Source organism: Fundulus heteroclitus, chromosome 2, assembly GCF_011125445.2.
Source record: "Fundulus heteroclitus isolate FHET01 chromosome 2, MU-UCD_Fhet_4.1, whole genome shotgun sequence".
NCBI classification, from domain to species: Eukaryota; Metazoa; Chordata; class Actinopteri; order Cyprinodontiformes; family Fundulidae; genus Fundulus; species Fundulus heteroclitus.
Window position 1 is genome coordinate 27,208,195 of NC_046362.1, and position 23,609 is coordinate 27,231,803.

The window sequence follows — 23,609 nt, forward strand, 5'->3', positions numbered from 1 at the left end:
GGCCTTGTGGCTTGAAACAGCAGAAGACATTACAGAAGACATTACATACTCTGCTCTAATACACCCAAATGCAGCTCTTGCTGAGACAAAGTGAGATGTTTACTTTAATTGAGCTACATTTTTGAGTTCCAATTTTTTTTTCTTTGAGCACAGAAAATTAAGTTATTACAAGTTCTGTAGACATTAATAGATTCCCTAAGTTTGGCAGTCACACATTGAGCATTCCTACTTTAACAAGATAATCTCTGTGATTCAATTTTCTGGTTAGCTATATATAATTCAAAGTGGACAACAGTTTCTTCTCTCTTTTCCATCTGAAGAGAAAGATTTCTGCCTGTCATCATGCATGTCATCCATGCCTGCCTGAGGTGTGATCTGCCCCATGCTATCTCGCATACTTTCATTAGGGCTATTTTCCAACAAGATAAAATGGAAAGGAATTTCATTTTCCTTATCAAAAGGGCCAGTGCTTGAGCCTCGTCTGCTTTCACTCAGTCACACACTGTTTTTAGCGCTTCCCTGCCTCCAGTTAGGTGGCCTGAAAGAAATGAAGGTACAACTCAAACACAACAGGGAGAGCACACAGTTTGCTGATGTCTTACAAGGAAATATAGCTCAAGGGCATTAGTTTAAAAATGCATGTATTACAATGAGGCTTATGAAAGTGTATTTCTGAGAACATAACACAGAACCTCCATGGGAAAAAGTGTCCACATTCTTAAACTAATATTTTGTAGAGGGACCTTTTGATTACACTTTAATGTCCACTCTCTCTTTGTTGAAGTTCAGCAGCACTCTGCCTTACATGGGTTCTCCGAATCTGTCAGATTGTGAGGACATCTCTGGTCCCTTGTCTGGTGACCCCGCCCATGTTCTCTCAAATTTAGTTTTGAAATCTGGTCAGGTCATTCCAAAACTTTAATTTTATTCTCTCATTTTGATGGTGAAATTAAATTAATTTTTTTTAAGTCCAAACTATCCGTTCATAACTTTATCTACCTTAGCAAAAATGTTAATCCAATCTGAAGAAAAGTATCTCCCCAACATGAAGCTGCCAACATCATATTTGCTATCTGGGTATGATGCTCTTTTGGTGATACTTATTGTTGTTATTGAGGCAAACATACCTTTTGTAAGTGTGGCCCAAAGGTTCAACTTTGGTTTCAATCTAGATGCATTCTTTGAAATGATTTTGGGAGATTTTAGTCCAGTCCTGGACGTTTTCTTTGGTAGAAAGAGCTTCTATTCTGCAACCCTGCTAACTGGTCTGGATGCATGGCATGGAAAATCCTGCAGCTCTTTCAGTTTTGTTCTTCTCAGCAGCCCTTACAATTTTTATTTTAATCTTTTTTTTTAAATCAGGTCCTGTTTTGGAAAAAACAATCCATTTCTGTAAGGCCCTTGTTATCCAACGTTTTCTCCAATTACCCTCTACACTGTGTCATTATGTATATATAATACGGGTAAGTTTAAAAAACAACAAAAAAAACTTTCTCCCCTCTAATACATTTGTTTAATTAAATCCTTACTAGGGTTTTAGCAAAAGAATGCAGTCTTACAAGGACAGGTGAATTTTATATCGGGTTGATCAGTTTGCTTTACCCGATGGCAGGTGTAAACTTAAGAATGCAGAAACCAAATTAAAAGTCTCTAATTATTACAGCTTTTTTGTTCGTCAAATATTTAAAACAAGAGAGAGTGCACATTTTTTTAGTCAGCAGTCACATGTGTTCAGTGAAGTGAGCAGAGCTTTAATGTAAGAACAACTATTCTGGTGGAGACACAAGATAAAAATACCCACACATCAAATGTAAAATTCAATGCTTAAAAGTTTTTGCTAAGTTCCTAAAAGACTTCATTGTAGCTTTTGAAGGCAATGCAGAGGTTGTGTGAAAAGATCTGAAAAACCATTGAGATGAGAAATGTCAAGTGGAATGAATGCATGCAGCTCTTGTTGTTATCATGTCCTTGTGGCAGAGAAGATTCAGACAACTTTTTAAGGTTCAATAGTCACACAAATGCAGATTTTCTAGGTTTTATCATTCTAGAACTAGGCAGTTCTGCAGCCAGAGGGGCATACTAAAGCAATCCATGATGAACAACAGTACCCAACATTAACATAGTGAGCAAAAATTAACAGATATAATTAAAAGAGCTATTCTGGTGTGGTTGTGGCGCAGGTTTAGAGCATACGACCCGTGTTTGGAGGCTTCAGTCCTCGATGCAGCTTTCCTGGGTTTGAGTCCCAGCTCTTGGACCTTTGCTGCTTGTCTTCCCCCTCTCTCTCAAAACCATTTCCTGTCAGCCTACTGTCAAATAAAGGCCCCCAGGCCACACAAGAAAGAGCTACTCAGATTATGGAGAATAATAGAGTTTTTTTTTAGAAAGGTGTTAGCACACATAATAATCATTGTTTGTTGGATAATAAGCTATGAAAACATAAATCATACTGCCCATGTTTGTGTCCAAGTTTAATGTAATGCAAGGCATCCCTAAAACAGATCTGAGAGTATTTGAGATAGGACCATCACATATTTTGAATGTGGCATTATTTACTTCACATGGATTGAGATGTGAACACTTTCATAATTCCCATATCTTTTTAGGGCAGTTTCGTTATCTAAAAGTTGTCATGAGTGACTGTTTAAATAATCATCTTCCACATTTTTTTTTCTTTAAAGGATTGATTTAATGCTTTTTTAAAAAAAAAAAAAAAAAACTGTCCAAGGATTTTTCAAAATTTGTCCACATTTGTTTTTACTGAGAGAAAAACTGTTTAATTAAATAGTGGCATTGTAATGCCAAGTATTCCTCCAGATTTAAGCGGAGTTGAAATAAAAAACGGGAACCATTTGTTAGCTTAAATACTTCTCTGGGATTCCTAATGGAACTTTTATTTAAAATTAAGTATTTCAAAATTGATTTAATAATTGTTCTATATGGGCTAAGTACTCCTATTCGGGATAACTACATATTGGCTACTACTGCCAACAAACAATTTTAACTGGAAAATCTACATCAGTATTATAAGATATTTGTTTTAGATATGTTCACGGTTTCATCTGGAGAAGCTCAGTGTTTACAGAGTTCAGCTTTGTGTACGGAAGTGATCCTTCAGGTCGTGGGGTCAGAGAGTAAAGGCTCTTTCGGCTGGTACTACACACAGCCATCTTGGATCTAACGAAGCGAAGAGAGATTAATGCGGTGAGCGCATTTTCCTTATTAATTCTCGCGTCAAATAGCTCGGTCTTGATGTAACCGGTCATGTAAAGCTTCGTGTTGGCTTGCTCTCCACTTCTGTCGAAACACAGCGGGTCGTTGACCTTTAGCACCAGCAGAATGTAGCTGCTACAGCTGCAGCTACTTCCAAACGGAGCGCTAAGTTAGCCGAGGAAACGGACCGCTGAATGCAGACATACGAGTGCAGATATCACCATTTCCAGCTCGACATTAACTGTTGTTGGATCGCTTAAATGTAGCGTTTGGTGCCCTAACTGTTGTCATCCTTCTTTTGGGTACTGTTGTGGCTGATATGTGAGCTAGCCTTGTGCTAACCTAGCATGCTAACGCTAGCCACTTAGCAGCAGTGTTGGCTAACTGGTTAACTTAGCACATTGATTGTGTTCCTCCCCCTTAAAGCTAGGGTCGGCGATTTTGCTCAAGTTATAATCGGTGACTGAGACTCTCTAACAATTAATACGTCGTTGAAGATTAACAACCAGTGGGACTGTCGTGCGTTATTATTATTTTTTTAATTAGTCATTTAAATCAGTTCGATCAGATGTCTTGTTTTGGAAGGTAAATCTGCTTTAGCACATACTTTGAAATTCAATTACATTTTATTTATATAGCGCCAATTCACAACACATGTCTTCTGAAGGCACTTTACAAAGTCAAATTCAATCAAATCCTGCAGATTTGATTAAAACCCGGACTCATTTTTGTAGCTGTTTCTCATATAATAGTTGATAAAACATTTGCCAAAAGAAGAGTTAAGTACCCTCCTCTGATCCCATCAGTTTAATTTAAAGCTGACAAGTGGTGAATGATGCTTATAGACTGACCACAACACAGCTGGTTTACTAAACGGAAGAAATTACCAGGTTTTGGAAAAATAAATGGGCAGCGTGTGGCTGCTTACCTCTGGAGAAAGGCATAACATTACCAAAGGGACAGGATGTTAATTGGTGTTAAATGAAGATATGCACCTGCTTTTCCTGACATACATCACTTTAATTATAGGTTTTCTTTGAGTTACAAATTTTAATTTCCTTTCTTGTAAGGATTATAACACACACAAAAAGTGTGCTACGTTATTTTTGTTAGAGGTTGTGAATCAGGAAGAAAATAAGCTAATTACAGGACCCTGTTTACGTGTCAGAGCATCTTTTATGTTGGTGTTTTTTTTGTTTTGCTCAAAATTAAACTCAGAAAAAGTTGTTAAAAGTACATGATGTTGATAGATCTTGCTTCTCAGTTTTGACATATTCATTGAACAAGGAGATTGGTGGTGATTGGTGTATCTTTAGTAAGAAACAACAAATTAAATTATAAAATATTTAAATTATTTATAGGATGAGCATTAAAAATCTGAACGTGTCTAGTTAAAGAGTCAAAATAAGAATGGTCAATGAAAGGGACAAACTTGAACATTTCACTTTCCTGAAAGACAGCAACAAAATAATGCTTTAGATTCTACAGGTTGCAGAACGAAGATGAGAAATTAATTAACCAACAGGCAGCACATGCATTGTAAGACAACCAGTCGAGCATGTTGTTTTATGCTCTGTTAGGGAACAGAATAAAACTCACTGCCGGTTGTGGTTTACAGAGGAAAAGGGTCATCTTATTCCCCTCTTGTTATTCCTAATTGATAGCTTCCATAAAATAATTTCTCAATATGCACACATACGTAGAGAAAAGCGATTGCTGCAAAATAAAAATCATGACTTTGGGAAAATTTGCGATATTAAATTTATAAATTGGGATCAGACCGTGTTTTCATCTCTTTATTTCCAATTTCATAATGTTGAGCCTCTCTGTGAGCTTAAAGGAACTATACCTGATCCTGCACAAAATCAAACAGTTCTCCTGACTGAACTGAACAGAACTGAACTGAACAGAACTGAACTGTAAGGTCCGACCCCAACAGTTCCCAATGAGAAACCATTCTTTTCTTTTTCCTGGTCCCCTCCCAGTCAACATGGACAAGACTTAACGCATGCCTCAAGCTCGTGCACAATCCTCTGGAGGAAATAAGGCTCAAAACAAGGGTCTTTTCTTTTTTTTTTATTATATACATAAATGGCTACGTCTGGGTAAATTATATTTTGTCATGTGAATGGTCAACATGTAGTAGATGCATGCCATACTGTTCTGTTTACATTCCCTGCATGTGCTGGAAGAGCTTCTGCTTAGCAATGGTTCCGCACCTCGTTGTGTCACCGTCAGAAAAGTCATCCTGGGTTGTCCCCATTTTACTGCTTATTCCTACAAAAAAAAAGCCTGGACTTGCTTGATCGTGCAATCAATTAGTCAATTGTTATTATCAAATTGGGTTTTTTAACTCATAATACAATGCATAAAAAGCATTTTTCTTAACCAGACATAAATAAATTCAGGTATAGTTCCTTTAAGCACTTGATTAAAAAATAATTGTCATATGTGGCCGTCAAGGGAGATCCAGTTAGCATGGACAGCATGAATTCATCACTTTTCAAATATAAAAGCTTTCTTATAATTGCGTCTAAGCAGTCCTTTGTGACTGTAAACTTGCAAAATTTTGTTCTTGGACAATAATTTCTAAGAAGTTCTGAAAATCTTTCAGTTTGTCTACGGACATCTAGCCCTTTGGCTCATCCGACAGCTGTTTGCCGTAGTGTTCTCAAAAACAGTATCATAAAACAGTTTCTTTTTAACATTTTTGATTCAAATAAGTCTCTACAAAAAAGACGAGGGCCAAAGCCCAGGAGTGATTGTCTACCACTATCTGTAAAACCCACTAAAGCTCTAATTCTCTGGGACTGCATTGGCTTCACAGACATAACATCATTATGAATACATTACAAAGGAGAACAATCAACAGGGTAAAAGACACACGAAAGTCAGTTGAGGCATCTCTTTTTTTGATTAAGATAACCATGAGTGAGCCTCGATAAACAACATAAAATTTAACTGAGCAAAATCTGTGAGGAACCCTGAAATGATTTTTTGCTCTTTTTACTAAACTGAGTGTAATAGGAGCTTGAAACCACTATCTAGAAGTTTAATGTCTGAAAAGCTTCTGAAGAGAGAAAACATGCCTCAGTCTGTGTGGCTAAAGGCATGCTGCTGTGAGATAGCTTCATAAGACAAACGAAAATGTAGAAACACATTTTCTCAGCTTTGATATTAAACGCTAAACTTGCAGGCAGTATGCAAATTAAAACCAGTTTTATGGTTGACATGTTCTCCTGTGATTGGTTGGGATAAGCTCTGCTCTGACCTGCGATTAAAAAGTAAATGAACAATCCGCACACCTCAGCTGTAAAAAAAAAAAAAAGGTCCACTGATAGGTAAACTGTGTAGCACTAGCATCTTGATCCAGTGCTGCTATTATAGTTGTCTAATTTAGTCAGACCGCTGCAGCAAGTTTAAAATGGCTTAAAAAATGTTTGTTTATGTGACCTCCAAGCCCTGATACTTGTTTTTTTTTTTTGTGTGTGTGTCTTATGGTCTTGGTAGAAGGTGTTTCTAATTGTATTGGTTTTGAGGAGGATTTTCCATGGAAATCACAGTCTTAGCTTGTTGAATCTTTGCTTTTTTCCTTTGTTTCCTGGATGATCGTCTTTAATATGGATGGTCTTTATCCTATCCTTAGGTGACAAAAAAAAAAGACATGTTTGGTTCTAGAAAACCCTTTCCCGATTTCGGTGATGGAGTCGACAACGACTTGGCTGATGACTTGTACTACAGCCAGCAGTCCATGTTCCACAGGCCGGACAAAGATGTAAGTTTTGTCCACGTTTCTCCACAGTCTGTTGAGTTTTCTTTACACTGGCTATCACCCCAGGAAGTGTTTGTTTGTCATTTATGCTGTATTGTTAATCCATGTCGTCCTCCAGATGTTGTCCTCTCCTTCACCGTCGTCGTCCAGTCAGTTGTCGCAGCTCGGTGTGAGTTTGTACGGTCCACAAAGTGAGTTTTTGCATTTTGATTTTATAAAGTGATAATAGCCGAAAGCTTTATGCTATTCGCACACTCTAAGAAGCTTTGAATGTCTACAATTATGCAGATGTGAACTGGAAACACAACAGAACCTGGTTTCTTTCATTATTTTTATTCCTGCCTTTCTGTTTTGTTGTTTTATCTGCAGGTGCAATTGGCTTCCCTGTAAGGAACATGGGAAACAGTACGCCTCAGTTAAACCGAAATCTAACGCAAGGAACGCAGCTAGCAAGTCACATCACCCCAACGACGGGTGTTCCCTCCATGTCCCTACACACACCTCCATCGCCGAGCAGGTGCGTGCTGTCGTCTTGGGATGACATCTTAAAATGCCTGGTATGGCGCCAGGGGAGCCGCGGTTCACCTTCTGATGTTTCTGCAGGGGAACGCTATCGATGAATTCGAGGAACATCCTGAACCACTCTCAGGTCGGTCAGGGCATAGGGTTAACCGGCAGGACCAGCAGCATGGGCAGCTCGGGGCTAGGAAGCCCTAACCGCAGCTCGCCCAGCATCATCTGCATGCCCAAACAGCAGCCAGCACGCCAGCCCTGCACCATCAACAGGTTGGTGTTCACGGTGCAATTTGATGGGGATTCATCTTTGTGGAGATCAGCTGTACACCGTAAAATTGCTGTTTTTATCCGCAGCATGTCAGGATTTGGCATGAACCGCAATCAAGCTTTCGGAATGAACAATTCATTATCGAGCAACATCTTCAATGGCACAGGTTGGTGTGTTTGACCGGAAGGTCACAGTCTTAAAGACAAAATCTTACCCGAGGCACCTTTATACGACATATCGGGTGTTTTGGTCCTGCTGTTGGTAGACGGGAGAAAGTATCCCTGGACCCAAAGAGCAGAGACTGGAAACGCAGTTTGGCAAATTTCTATAAGGAAAAAAAAAAAAAGGAAAAATTAAGCGATGTGAATGTTTAAGGAAAATATTCTAAGTTTAAGGCTGATCATACAATTCATAAAGTCACAAAAATGTAATTTTCAAAATATTAATTTACAAAATAAGTTTATTTTAAGTGCTTTTTAAAAAAAAAATGAAAACCACCTTCAGGACATCATAAAAAAAAAAAAAAAAAAAAAAATCCATTAAGCCGGGCGCACACTGGGCGTACGATATTTTCAATCGTTGTACTCAGATACAACTGCGGTGTACGACGAAACCGCAGCGTTTAAAAGTTCACAGCTCATCACATGTTACACTGTGCGACCCGATGCTCTGATGCGATCTGACTGTTCACACTGTACATCTAAAAACCACATGTCAGACTCAGCCCCGTAGAGAGATGGCGCTCCTCGGACTCATCTATCCAGAAGCCAAATGTCAACAGTAGAAGAAGAAAAAGTCGGAAGTGTCGATGCTCACTGTTAAATATGAGGCTCACTAAAACGCACCGCGCTGCCTTGGCAATTCTATGAGTTGCTCCTCCGTAGTTTGACTCCATGTCACACATGCCGCCGTCATGCTTCTCTCCACTCCTATGTTTTCGTCTGAGGAGAAGAAGAAGAATTCCCTTGTTTGCACATGTGCAGTGCGTCAGGTTGGGGAAAATCGTCTCGTAAACGTTCGTAGCTCTGCTTCAAAAGCAGGATGCGCTCATGATCATCTCACGAGGGCCGGCTGAATCTCAAACATGTTTGATTTTCATCCGACCGTACGATTCCTAATCGGGAGGTGGTCGTGAGAGGCTAATCGACCCTCGTTACCTCGTTAGTATACTACACGACGCAGGACGCATGATCAAGCTGAAACTCGGCCCGATCCAAAAAATTCTCGCATGACTGAAGAATCGGCTCAAAAAGGGCAAAAAATCGTACAGTGTATGCCCAGCTTTATTTAACAAGCATGGTTTGAAGCCATTTTTTCATAAGATGTGAAGTATTTAGCCAAACAGACAACTTTGCTGAATTGGTATAAAAATCCCCTCTGTAATATTGCTTTACTATTAAGCTACCACATGTCACAGTAGGCTCCGTTTTCATGCTGCATTTTTTATTATATCAGGTTAAACAGAATAGAAATTAGCGAAATAGATTTTCAGCATTGAAAAGAGAAAATTGAGTTTAGAAAAACATTTAGACTTTATTCCTTAACACGTGATCAAAAAGTGTTTCTGAAAAAATAAAAAGGGTTTTTCCATTAATTTACATTCTAGGGACCTCTGTGATATCACAGCTTACATGTTTGCCCCATTAAGCTCAGAAGGATTCGTACGCTGTGCAGATTTTGGTTTAAAGTATTTTTTTTTTATGTTTGCCAACATGTTTCTTCTGACTGAAAATAATGTTAATGTTTTGGAGTGAACCAGTTCTGACTTGGTAAAGAATCTGTTGAGGGAGTTAAACATTAGGGTCATGGCAGGGAGGCCTTCCAACCTCAAAGTCTTGGAGCTCATCACCAAAGTCAAAATACCAGTGAAACATGCAAAAACCTGGTCAGCAATTATAACAAGGCTTTTACTGCTGTCACACTAATAAAGATTTAGTATAATTAATTAATTTGCTCACTGTCAAATTAATAATGTTATTTAAATTCATTTAAATATTAAAATGCAAATTTAAAATTGTTAAAATTTCTACACAAGTTTATTGTTTTGAGATATGTCAGTCTCATTTCTTTTCAGAAACAAACTTCTTGGTTGAATGTAAATAACATGACAGGGGAAACAGGAATTTTGGACCTCACTGTATATGTGAATGCTATATAAGCTAATTGATGTATATAAGAGAAATGTGTGCACAGACCCATTCAATGAATTAGACTGTTAAAGAAAAGTTAATTTATTTCCATATCTTCAACACTAAGATACATTAGATAGGTTATTAACAGACATGCTGGTTTTTCCAAGCATTAATTAGCCTTTAAGTGCGTAATTCTTTCTATTTCATGTTTGATTATGTAGCTTTATAACTAAGTATTTCTCACAGTAAATGCCATCTCTATCAATCATATTGATGGATCCAAATTGAATTGACGTGACGGCAGCTGTTGGATTGCCTCGCCCACACAGAAGTGTATTCCAGGCCGATCAAAGTCCCGACAACAGCGACGTTGTAATAGTTGTAATAGTTGTAATAGTGAAGCTCACAACCTTAACAGAGGCATGTTTGCCTCATCCACCAAGATTAAGGCAAAGAAGACAGAGAAACATTTTTCAGACAAGTCGTGAATCAAATCACTGAAGTTATTTTAAGGTAATCACGGGCAAGTCTACATTAAAGTCCAAGTTTAAATACCCAACTTAAAATATATATTAGTCACTTCAAACAGTTACAGCAGACTGCAGTAGATGTTTTCATGCTGCCATCGAGCCACTTCTTTGCAATAATGTAAATAGAAATTTTGTATTAGGAGTGCAAGGTTTTCATAAAACGACTTATTAAAAGCTTTGTGCAAAATCAGAGTCCTGTAACGGATCATGGCTGACAAAGATTCAGCTTATGTAACGTACAGATCTCCAGAACACATAAAACACAGCAGAACTAGCATCAAGCATCACTCTTTAATTTAACCATTGATGCAATGTAATTATGAACAAAAACAGTTACTTCTTATGCAGATGAACATGCGGTGGTTCCCTGTCGATCACTGTTGTGTTCAGCTGCTCGTGAAGTCGGCTGCATTCCACCGTCTAAACGTTCGGGATAACGCGTGTCTGAATGGTAGTTTCCCCACTCATAGCGTTTTACTATATTTACCACAGATTTTATTTTTATTTTTTTATTTTACAAAATCCCTTTGACCGCAATGCGTTCATAACGTAAAATCCCAACAATGTTTTGCCCGAGGTAAAAGGCGTGGAGCTTCTGCAGGCAAGAAATGTTTCATTTGGGGACAAATTGCGACCGCTGATTGGTCAGTTGCTGATGAGCCCCCAGGATTGATTGACAGGCGGCGTCTCGTCAATTATACACATTTCAGTTCGGTCCTAGTTGTGATACCATGCAGTTAAATTCAGTTTATAAAACCATCTTTTAAAAAAAAAAATGTCCCCCCCAGTAGACCCCCGATGTATTGTAACAGATGTTAAAACCTGAGCAAGTAAATGTTTTGTACTCCAGAATGTTATCAAAAACAGAAATAAAATCTAAGAATTTGGTCTGGAAAAGTATTGAATTTTAAAATATGACTGGTTTTGTTGCTTTTCCTGTTTATGCAGATGGGAGTGATAATATAATGGGCCTTGATCTGTCAGACTTCCCAGCATTGGCGGACAGGAGTCGGAGAGAAGGGACTGGAAATCCAACACCGGTGCTCAACCCGGTGGCTGGACGTGCTCTTTATGGTAGGCCATTAGAGGAGATCTAATGATTCGTGTACAGCCGCTCGATCGGTTTCACATAACCACTAACAGGGTTTGTTTTAGTGCCGATTGTCTCAACACAAAGAATAATTGCTCATGTTGATGTGTTGTTGGGATGTTTTTTTTTTTTTTTTTTTTTTTTTTTCCTGCTGTTTAAAAATGTTGAAGTTGGCATGGTGACAAAGCCTTCGACCGAACAAACACAAGACTTTTCCATACATAACGAGGACTTCCCTGCACTGCCCGGGCCAAACTATAAAGACCCCACGTTGAACAACGACGACAGTAAAGCTGTAAGTTAAAGCCACCGCTGGATCTCCCTGGTATTTTCCTTCTGATTTTTTTTTTGTTTGGACTACGGAGTTAAAAATGTAGTCTTAAATTTGTTTTCCCTCTTCAGAACTTGAACTCCACAAGCAAGAGCACATCTAGCACAGATGGGCCGAAGTTCCCTGGTGACAAGACAATCTCGGCACAGAACAACAACCAGAAGAAAGGGATCCAGGTGTTGCCCGATGGTGAGACCTCTCAGCCAATCGTATCGCTCCAATTCCTCTGAGACATCCCTTCTTAATCACACAACTTGGGTGAGGCAGTTGGGCTCGCTACCCTGCATTTGGGGCTTGATAACTGTCAGATAGGGTTACTCTGAGCAGGCCAAAACAGTGTAATATTGCGCATGAAACAGGGCATAATGTTATATATGAGGGCTAGTTTTAAAGGAGAAGTAAGTGGCTCGGTTTGCTCTCTTATTTGTGCACAAATAACAGTGTAGAAATGGTTTCACAGTAAGTATTTTCTGTAGATCCCCACTCCACTGTAGAGCTGTGGTTTGGTGAATCTCGATCGCTCCTCTGCCGCAGGTCGGGTGACGAACATTCCTTCAGGAATGGTAACGGACCAATTCGGCATGGTGGGCCTGCTGACGTTTATCCGTGCTGCAGAGACGGATCCGGGGATGGTGCATCTGGCGCTGGGAAGTGACCTCACAACACTGGGACTCAACTTAAATTCACCAGAGTAAGATATGCCACTCCGCCATTAAAACCGCTGTTCTCTCACCGTGGGACCTCGTTATTGGTAGGAATTATGAAACTTTTCTCTTTGGCAGAAACTTGTACCCAAAGTTCGCCTCTCCCTGGGCTTCTGCACCATGTCGACCTCAAGACATCGGTAAGACAGTGGCTCTTATTAGTTTAACTAAAAACTGCTTCAGCAACCGGAAGCTGTTTTTTTTTTTTTTGTCAAAAGAACAGGGGCTTGCATACCACTTGGACCTGTCATATGACAACCTCTGACTTTAATGCATTTTATTGGGATTTATATGATAGACCAACACAAAGTAGTGCATTACATTAGATACTCTGGGCTCCTTTCGGTTTAGTTACACTTCCACGTCTTTTTGGGGTGCGTCTCCACCAGCTTTGCATGTCCAGGGCCTGCATTTTTTTTTCTCATGGTTCCTTTTTGCAGTAACTCAAGCTCAATAAGACAAGTGCTCAGATTCTTGAGTATATTTCAGTCTGACATGTGAAAATACTCGATCTGAACCGTTCCGTTGTTGCTGTGTCCCACTGACCCAGTCTCAGGCCTTCTGCCGCCTCTAACAAGTGATCTTCCCGGTCTTAGGCTCCATCTTTCTTCCCGTCAATTCTGACCAGCTTCACTGCCTATGATGAAGCAACGCATCCTCACACCATGATCGGAAACAACTTTAATTGCCAACTTTGTAAACACAAACAAGCTATTGCGGCTTTGGTTCCACTTTCCTCTCAATGTATGAAAGTTTTTGATTTTAAATATAAAAAAATAAGCAAAATTGTTAAGAAACTCTCTTGTAAATATTGATATAGACATGAGGACACGTTTGAATTAGTGCAGTGGTTTTCAAATAGTGGGGAGCGCCCCCTAGTGGGTTGCATAAAGGCACGACAGCAACGGTGCAAGAACAGCCTATTTTCGTCCACAAAATACAGCCCAGATGTTAGTTATAAAGGTCTGTGGGGAGATTATGGATAAATCCGGCTAAATGGGACAACAGCACCATCTGCCGTTTGGTCTGAATCTGCAGTCAGTAGTAGGAGTAGGAAGGGATTCTCTGTAATCCTCAGAGCAACGGCTTCACGGCATTGAAGTAGTCTGTGAACGAATAATAGTTATAAACTCATGAAGAGTATAAAACTTAATGTATTTCTAGTTTGTCTTAAATATTAATGGTTTGATCTTTTTGTCATATTTTTAGCTTGTCTATTTTAGATCTGTGTGTTTTATTGATGAGGTTCATATCTAGCTAAAAGTAAGTAGTATCTATCCAGAGAGAGAACGAGCTGTTTAATTTCATTTTTGTCTTGACTGTATGGCTGTGTCAGGCAAAAACCCTTTTATAATGTTTTTTTTGTATAGCTTAAAAAATGTTGAACAGTTTTAGTTGTCAGAAACCGTTGTTATAGAATGTGTTTAGTTGTTAGAAAATGGAACAGTGATTATAGGTAGTCTTCAGAGAGACGGGTTCAACACATTAACTTTTAATAAAAGTTTAATTTTGGACCCAATTGTTTGTAATTTGGGGGGGGGGGGGTGAAATTGTTTTATTCTCCAAAGGGGAATAAAACAATTTGAAAACCACTGAATTAGTCCAACCTTGTATGGTATCAGTTTATGAATGGTGACAGCCTGGGGAAAGAAATTAACCTGAGAAGCCAGATTGATGGCTTCTTGTGTCTCTGTGAATGCAAAAATTACCTCGAGTATTCAGCTCGCAGGCAAGGTTTGAAAGAAACAGTTTCTGTGGCAGCTGGATTTAGCAAATAGCGCTCTGTTGCGCCGACCTGAAGGTAGAAGTCGAAAGAGATTGCGTGCAGGATGGTGTGGGGTCTGCATAGATTTTGGCTGCACTTTTCCTGAGCCTGGACCTGTTTTGTGGATGAGCCAAACCACACAGTGATGGACAAACACAGAACAGTTTAGAGATGACCAGCAGCTCCAGTGGAAGGTTTTACCTCAGTTCCCGCAGGAAGTACAGTCTCTGCTGGGCCCTCTGAACAGTGTGGAGACCATCTCAGGTCCTGAGAAAGGGTGGTTCCTAGGAGCCGGGAGTGATCCACAGAAGACAGTGTGTGATTGAGAATAGACAGATGAGGGAGTCTGTGCGTGTTCTCTGGAAAACCACCATCATGTCCAGTCTGCCAACTTCACAAGTTTTGCAGACTGATCTGTCTAGGTTCAGTCATTTGTGTACAGAGAGAGGAGGAATGGGCTTACAATACACCCACTGGAAGGCACCGGTACAGATGGTGCTGCGACCACAATGTTTCACATGGTGATGGTGGGTGGTGCACAGCATTAGTTTTGCTCAACTCATAATGTTTTGGATGTAAGCCAAGAAGTAGAATTTTGGGCTCATTTGATCAGAGCATGTTTTCCACATTTGCTGTGTTCCTTACATAGCCGGATAGCAAATTTCAAGAAGGACTATACCCATAGCTTTATTCTAGCCTCATAAAAGTAGGTCTGGGCGATATGGATTAAAAAATAAATCTCTGATTTTATCATACCAAACCCGATTAATCGATTTTTTTTTCCTCCTTTTTGTTTGATAAAAAGAAATTAAAGAAATTATTTTAAAACCTTGCTTTTTATCTAAAGCATTTCGTCAGGGAGTTGACCTGAATTCAAAGTGCAACTAAAAACAAGCTGTAAAACATGCTTGTAAAACAAGATGGCAGCCGTGCCATTATAAACAATAAAAATATAACAAAACATTTGCTGCTAGTGGTATTACACATTGAGCTAAGAACAGGCTTCACTTCACTTGTGAACTTCAAACTAAGTTAAAAATGTTCATCCAGATCCAGATTTTCCAAAAGCTAAAGTCTTAAAGAATTGTAAATTTGAATTAATCAATTAAATTGATTTATCGCCCAGCTCTACATAAAAGGTTATACCAGTGGAGTGCATGACTAGTCGTCCACCGGATTTACCTTATGCCCGTTGGTTGTTTCTCTCAGTAAGCCTCTCCTTGCCCAGCCTCTCAGTCTGGTCATGTCTTGGTAGTATTTTATTTCCAGATGATGGATCGAAGAGAGCTTTTGGAGACATTCAAACCTTGAAATATTTGTTTTATTAGTTAACCCTGGTTCAAACCTAACCACTTAACCAGGACATTGTTCTCTAATGTTGTTCACTCCTGGACAGAATATTTTAATTTTAGCGATATTCCGCAGGTGAAAAAAGGAAACCCTGGAAACCTGTTTAATATGGGATTTAAATGACATGTCAATAACACCAAGGTTTTTTACTTTATTACCAGAGGCCAATTTAATGCCATCCAGATTAGGTGATTAAGAAGTTTTTTTTTTTAGGTCCAAAGATTACAACTTCTTACTTGTCAGTATTTAAAAGCAGGACATTTAATGTCATCCAGCTTTTGATGTCATCAAGACATGTCTGCAGTCGAAGTAACTGATTGGATTCATCAGGATTTATGGATAAATATAGCTGAGTGTCATCAGCGTAGCAGTGGAAAGTAATCCCATGCTGTCTAATAATTTTACCAATCGGAAGCATATATATATATAGTAAAGAGAATAGCGTACCGCGAGCGAGCTATTTTTAGAAACGTAACGTCACGATGACGTCACATCACGTGGTACGCAGTAGGGCAAGCTTGCATAGTCCGCCGCTGTTTCGCTGTAAAAGAGATGTGCGTTACCCTTGGTTTTACTCGGTAAACGACTGCTTTTTCCAAATCTAAGACCATGGTTTTTAAACATTGTTGCTATGGAACGTGCAACAGCGACTCGAGGTACGCTGATCGGCCGCATATGAAGGATGTTTTCTTCAAGACTGCCAAGGAGAAATGTGTGTGCTGGGTACACCGGTGCGGTCAGCCTACACAACAGTTCAACCCGGAAAAAGTTACCAAATTCACGTACATATGTAGCAAGCATTTTGTTGGAGGAAAGGGCACAACCGAAGAACATCCTGACCCAATTCCAGCGACATCAAGTCAAGGTAAGAGTATTTTGGTGGCCGACATGTTAATAATGAAGCGCCTGCTACCATGATAGCATATAGGCTGTGATGGTAGCAAGCGCTAACATGATACCCTGCTACCAGGATAGCTTACTCAAAAACATTTCAAATAAGACAAACATTAAACATATACCGATCCCTGGACGGTGATTACAAACAAAAAAACGTCCGATGACGCCATGACCGCTGCGCAGGAAAAAAAAACAACAAAGCTTACCGTTCGATCAAGTCGGCCTGTTTTCCAGTCTTTTTAAGCCCTCGACACTCAAGCCATCGTTTGAGCTGGAGGTTGGTGTGTTCTTCCACAGTGCGACCAGTAATCCGTGCGCCTGGGACATCGTCTTGGGAAAGTTTAACGGCTGCAAAGTCGGTCATATCGCTGGTTCTGTTGCGCGTGTAATAGCTGGTTGCTACGGGCGTTCTCTATCTGTATGCCCTACCTAAGCGGCAAAAGGGGCGTTGCTCTTGAGACGGTGACGTCACGTGCGCGGTACGCTATTGGTCCGATGACTGATCCCTGTGGTACTCCACAAGTGACACTAGAGTTTGAAGAAGATTTATTATTAACATGAACAAACTGGAATCTGTCCGACAGATAAGATTTAAATCAGCCTAATGCTTTCCCCTTAATCCCTACAGTGTGCTCAAGTCTTTGTAGGAGAATATTGTGATCAACTGTATCAAACGCAGCACTGAGATCTAACAGGACAAGTATAGACACAAGTCCATTATCTGAGGCCATGAGAATATCATTAGTGACCTTCACCAGAGCTGTTTCGGTGCTATGATGAGCTCTGAAGCCTGACTGAAGCTCTTCAAACAGGTCATTTCTTTGTAAATGTTCACATAGTTGGTTAGCAACTACTTTCTCAAGAATCTTAGATAGGAAAATAAAATTAGATATAGGTCTGTAGTTTATTAAGTCATCTTGATCAAGAGAGTGTTTTAGTAAAGGTTTAATAACAGCTACTTTAAAAGTCTGTGGTACATATCCATTTACTAAGGATAGATTAATCATGCCCAAAATAGGGGCATTAATCAAAGGGAACACCTCCTTAAATAACTTGGTTGGGATTGGGTCTAACATACAGGTAGAAGGTTTAGATGAAGCTAAAATTTTATATAGCTCTGAAAGCTCTACTGCTTCTAAACAGTTCAAACACCGCGCAGGTTCTAAAGATTCCTCCAACGCTGCCTCACTTACTGAGGACAGGGTAATCATGTTTGAGAGGTGTTGTGGTCGGATTAGAACTAAACCCCCTCCTCCATCCTTCTCTATTTTGGGTTAAAGCTCAGACCGCTCTAGTTAACAGTGGCTCTTACTTTTATACATCTGCACTTGTTATTGGATTGGTTTAGAAATTCAAAAGTCCCTAAGGGTGGTGTTTAAAGTTTAGGCTACAGGCAACCTTTTAAGACCTCCTAAATAATTTTAGAACCATGCACCATGTCTGTTTTACAACCACTGAAGAACTCAAATAACTGTTGACTCAATAAGTGAATGTCCACAACTTCTAATAAAATTTTAAAAGTCTCTTTTACACGACAAGTTGGTTCAGCTTCAGAACTGACATCCCGTGGTTGTGACTCCCGTCTCTGGAACATTCAGGTTGATTTCATCGACCAGTTCAAAACCACTGCGATTCTTCTTGACAGACTTGTAGATTGTCGGCCCCGAATTGTGAAAAAACACGAAAAAGTGGGTAACTCGACTCAGTCCCGGTGGTTCTCAGAGACAGGGGCACCGTGTTCTTCCCTTGGCTCGTTGATCTTCTTTCCATCTCGGGTCTTCTTTCTTCTAGTCTTTGTGTGTCTTTTGAGATGAGGACTGAGCCCCGAACAGTCCTTATTTCAGTCCTTATCTCCTCTTAACCTTGGCGGGCCCCTCGACATTTACCCCAGGCAGCCAGACAGTTGAACAAAAGGTCTTGTTCCCCTTCTTCTGAGCCACAGACGGACCGCTTCCTCTTTCTCCCCCCCCCCCTTAACCAACTCCTACATCGTTTCACATCCTCTCAACTGAACATGTTCAAATCTATTTTCTCCTCAGGCTCTCTGACACATCTACTGCATTAAAATAATAATTTTTTTCACTCATTTAATACATACATGAATGCTTGATCCTTTTAAGAAAGAAAAATTAATAAAGAGAAAACAATCAATTTAAACACAAAATTACAGCGCTCTTTGTTATCTATTTTAAGTAATATATTTAATATCCAAATTAACATCTTTGTGAATGACGTGGAATATGGACGAGCTCACCACACCACCGATTTTAGAGGTATTTTGACAGAGGATGCCAAAGATTTTATTTTTAATAGAATCAATTTAATGTGTGATTTGTTTTACTTTTTGGTTTAAGTTCAGTTGTATTGATTTTATGATTTGCTCCTTTTAGTTCAGTTTTTCATCTGTTTAGTTTTGGTCGTTGCGGCAGACACTGTCTCAACGGGGTAATGGGTGGGTAACAGTTCATAAGCTGCAGAGAGGTGTGTTAAAAAATGTCTCTTCTTCCTGGTCTGGACCCTGGGTTGTCAGCATTTTGGAGAACTATTTAGACACAGGTATTCCTTATTTGCTCTATTATGCGCTAATTTGTGTTGGTCTGTCACGTAAAATGCATTAAAGTTTGCGGTTGTAGAATTTCAACATGTGAAAAAGTTCAAGGGGTATGAATGCTTTTACGTGTTATCCAGGTGTGTGTACTGATTGAATCTGTGTGGGGATTGTAATACAATAACTTGTATTTGGCTGTATCTTTTTAGATTTCCATGTTCCATCTGAGTATTTAACCAACATCCATATAAGGGACAAGGTAATTAGAAACTCCACCACAGTGCCGCAGTTTGTGTTTAATTTATAGGTTGTAAAAAAAATAAATAAAAATAACAGTACGTATTCTTAATTGTCCTATGTCTAGTTAGCTGCAATTAAGTTGGCTCGATACGGTGAAGATCTGTTGTTCTACCTGTACTACATGAATGGAGGGGACTTACTTCAGATCCTGGCAGCAGGGGAGCTGTGAGTAACTTTTTTTCTCAGTAGTATATACTAGGGATACACAGAAAAATCCAATAAGTATCCGCTCAATAGAACCTGAACGCTGACCGGGTGGTCTGCATCTCAAAAATCCAATCTTTGTTCGGTCAGTGAACGCACCATATATAAGTGCTAGCAGGTTGAAAAAATGCTTTTCGGTATGGATGCTCTTACTGAGTGAAGAAAAAATCAGAATTTTCACTATTTTGAAGTGTAGTCAGATGAAACACAGAGGTATGAAAAGCTACTAAAACTGAAAACTGTATTTCCTACAATGTCCCAATATAGGATTATAAGACCAATTATAACCTCAAGTCTAATCGTTTTCTCAGTTTTACGATAAAAACCACGTTTTATTCGACTGTTTTCACACAGGTGTTGAGACATTGCCTCTACTTTTAATATACAGTAAATAAGTTTATGCTCATGGCAGAAAGACGATAAAAATATTTTGACAGCTATTATGAATCGTTGTAAACTATAGTTCTTTAAGAGGAGTCAGAATCAGCAGAGCAAATCTTTCCCAAAAAACCCCAAAAGACGGAAATCAGGCACAGTGGTGCATCTGTACTATATGCTTGACTTCTTAAGTCTCCCACAATACTTGTGTGGACTTGAGTCCCTGGACGACCAGCGGCCCACTATGAAGGGTAAAACGTCTGCAGACAGTCCGCGTTGCTTACAGTATGTGCGCAATATACCTGAGTATGTGAGAGTCTTTAGTATTTTTGTATCGTTACAACTGAGGCTGTATTCACACCTGCCGCGTTTGGTCCACTTTAAACAGACCAGAATTTGTTTTCCCCCTTGGTCCGGCCTAAACAACAGGTCTGCTTCCAAACGGTCTCTGGCGTGGTTGGCTTCTGGTCTAAATACAAACCGGCCTCGATACCACCCGCCTACAGGAAATATACGTCTTTTTTGGACTTGATGAGCCACCCTTGCGGGTCATCTGGCGAGAATGTGTCCTTTAGTGTTGCTAACGCTACTCCTGCATCGATGCTTCAACCAATGAACCGTGGAGAGACCTGGGGCATCGAGGCGACACTGTGCCTCCTCGACATTTAGGTAGATGCAGACATGCCTCAACTGCTAGAAAAGACACACAAGAATGCAGTCGTGTTCCAGACATTAAAAGACTAGTCTTGCTTGACGCGCGTATACGTTACGGACGGAAATGAGACGCTTGAACATGTCTGCAGCATTTATGCTCCATGTGGCTCTTCTCTCGAAGTAGCACTATTCTCCTGGACTCTAGAGGGCAGCGTTGCGCTCCTGTGCCAAGCGTACCACACCGCTCTGTACATAAAAGTAGAAAACACAGTTGTTTCCAACATTACAAAGTTCTCTTCCTTTCTTCCAAGAGTGACAGCGATTTCTGTCCAGGAATTGTTAACAAATTGTTGATCAAGGTGATCTTTATGTGTCGACTATTAAAGAGGTCTATATTTACGAACCCCAGCCAGAAGGAGCTCTTGCTAGTCCGCCATGTTTTTCTGCACAGGAATGTCCTCATAGTCAGGAATTTTCCTAAGTGCGCGGAGGGTCGGGGTAGCCCAAATGACGTAATATGGCCGTGCAGATGTGTCAAGCATGAAACCAGGCTTATGGAGAGAGGGCTTTGAGTGGTCTCCTTAATGCCGGGTCAAAGTAAAAGAATGTTGCTATCATAGTAGCACACAGGTGTATAACAGCAAAGCAGCAGGCAGGACTCTCATGTCCATTTGTTTTCGTAAATTTCCAGGTCTGTGCTACATCTTCCACCTAGTAATTTTCTGTCCAATTGGAGTGCTGATAATTGTAGCCCTGTTACAAGTTATACTTCACCTGCAAAATGTACAATATGAGAGCAAACTGCACCAAATGAGGGGAAAAAAAGTAAAGTCCACTTTTGATCTGAAACAAAGTACTTTCCTGGTGGGAATACACCTTAAATCGCTTTGTTTTTTGTTAACTTTTTTTTTTTTATAAAGTTGTCAACATGACTTTAAACTGCAGGAATTAAAGATCTGTGTTTCTAGAAATCTCCAAACATGATTCAATCAGCTTGGGTCATGCAAAATGTAGAGATTAATTTGTTTGTTCTTGGCGTTTTTCTCCCATTCTTTCCTTCCTTGCCCTGTCTAGGTTTAACCGGGACTGGAGATACCACAAAGAGGAGCGGGTTTGGATAACAAGAGCACCCGGCATGGAGCCCACGCTCAAGACCAACACCTATGAGAGGGGCACCTACTACTTCTTTGACTGTCTTAACTGGAGGAAAGTAGCCAAGGTAAGAGTTGAGGCGCTCCTTGTAAGCTGTCCTGACTCACGATGTGCTTTTTAGAGGGATTGTGTTTAAAACTACGCCTGCATCTCTAAGGAATTTCATCTGGAATATGACAAGCTGGAAGAGAGGCCTCACGTGCCAACAACGTTCAACTACAATCCAGCCCAGCAGGCCTTCTAAGGCCCAACCAGTCCAAAGTCTGCTGCACTGCTGTCCAGGAGGGGGCGCTGTGACGCACATAGTTTGGGTTTTTATTCCTGGAGGATTTGGCTAACCAACTGCAGGGGTCGTCGTCATCATTAAAACTGTCCTGCCTTTCTATATTTACATTCTGCCCGAAAAACTCACTTGTTCCGTTTTTATCCTGTGTTCCTGTCTTTTGTTTGTTGTTTTTTTTTTGTTTGTTTTTTTGTCTTTTGAGCAGGGTCTGTGTTATGTTTACGTCTCTGAACCCTGTTTACTACCAGAGGAGGAAAAAACTTTGTGACGTGGGACTATGACAGAACAAAGGTTCCACCTTTTATTCACACCAAGTGTTCAGAACACAGAAAGGTGCGGGGGGGAGAAAAAAAAAAGCAAAGTTGGCATCCTCAAATTCAAGTGAAGGGGTGAAAGAAATGCAATGGTCATTGTTGCACTATATTTAGTAATAAAAGAACACAAAATTTGTTTGTGCTTTTCTTATATCAACACTCCCATGACACGTTTTCCATTTTTTTTGTCTTGATTTTTGGTTTCTACATCCTCGCCTTCATTTAAGTTTCTTCTCCCGGTTCCATTGAACCACATCAGCTCCTCCAACTCGTGTAGTCGCACCAACAAACACTTTTCTGTATCTCTCCCTTCGTTTGTGACTTCTGTGGCAGCAAACCGTGGACGTAAAACCCCGAGAGGCGACTTCCATCTCCACAATTGTGGAGAAATCCTCGCAGAACAAATAACACAACTTCGCTCGAGAGCAAGCAAAACACTTTCCAGTCTTTGTTACGATTTTTGTAAAAAAAAAAAGTGTACATTTTGTTTTTTTGCATCACATAAGACTATATGTACGAATGTGTATATATGATTGCTACATATATATATATGTCTGTATATATATATATCTATATATCTATTTTGAGAGAAATTTTGCCCTGCCTTGTACCTCGTTTTTTTTTATGAGGCGAGCATGGATATGTGGATGTAACAAATTTTCTGGAACTGCTGGACAGAGTGTCATTTTGGCACTGTGGGCACTTGCATCAAAGCAATGCTAATAAAATGTCAATAAAGGAAAGGCCTAAATGTCAACTTCCCCAGTTTTAAAGGAAAGAATTGTTGAAAGGATCTCTGTGGTGAAGAAGTGGTGCATTTTAATTAAGACTGAAAAGTAGGGAACACTAGCTCATTTTGGGGAGGGGAGGGGGGGGGGGCATGGATTTGGTTCAAAAGAATCAAAACTAGTCTTGTATTTTTTTTAAGTCAAAGTTTCCTTTGTATTAAAGCAGAAAAGGCTTTCCTGAACCCCCTGTGTGTTGTTTATTACACAATTATTTCAGATATCGTTACTTTATTTCCATCTCTATTGGGAGATGGATCAGCGTTTTGGCCGCAGTGGCGCAGATGCTGCTCTGATACAAACGAAGCTCATCATTTTCTGGTCAGACTATGGTTTGCAGAAATGGATCGTGACCCAAAGAATGGGCTCGTGAACACATGCTGCTTTGAAAGGAAGCAGGTTAGATGGTTTGTGCCACTGATC

General features: G+C 39.9%; 1 protein-coding gene across 1 annotated transcript; it reads left to right on the top strand.

The window, feature by feature from the left end:
- Positions 1-3,112: 3,112 nt before the first annotated feature.
- cnot2 (CCR4-NOT transcription complex, subunit 2) lies at positions 3,113-23,140 on the top strand. The gene is made up of 15 exons (XM_012852615.3): positions 3,113-3,204; positions 6,860-6,988; positions 7,104-7,176; positions 7,355-7,502; positions 7,589-7,771; positions 7,856-7,935; positions 11,380-11,505; positions 11,692-11,816; positions 11,924-12,041; positions 12,387-12,543; positions 12,635-12,696; positions 19,326-19,375; positions 19,481-19,581; positions 21,727-21,871; positions 21,962-23,140. The coding sequence occupies exons 2-15, from the start codon at positions 6,878-6,880 to the stop codon at positions 22,046-22,048; spliced, it is 1,566 nt and encodes a 521-aa protein (XP_012708069.1). The 5' UTR covers positions 3,113-3,204; positions 6,860-6,877; the 3' UTR covers positions 22,049-23,140.
- Positions 23,141-23,609: the final 469 nt, after the last annotated feature.

What these genes read in the sequence shown, in the direction of transcription:
- cnot2 (XM_012852615.3), top strand. Translation starts at nt 6,878, where the DNA reads ATGTTTGGTTCTAGAAAACCCTTTCCCGATTTCGGTGATGGAGTCGAC. An exon ending in GATCCAGGTGTTGCCCGATG is followed by an intron (nt 12,042 to 12,386) that starts GTGAGACCTCTC and finishes CCTCTGCCGCAG; the next exon opens with GTCGGGTGACGAACATTCCT. An exon ending in CTCAACTTAAATTCACCAGA is followed by an intron (nt 12,544 to 12,634) that starts GTAAGATATGCC and finishes TCTCTTTGGCAG; the next exon opens with AAACTTGTACCCAAAGTTCG.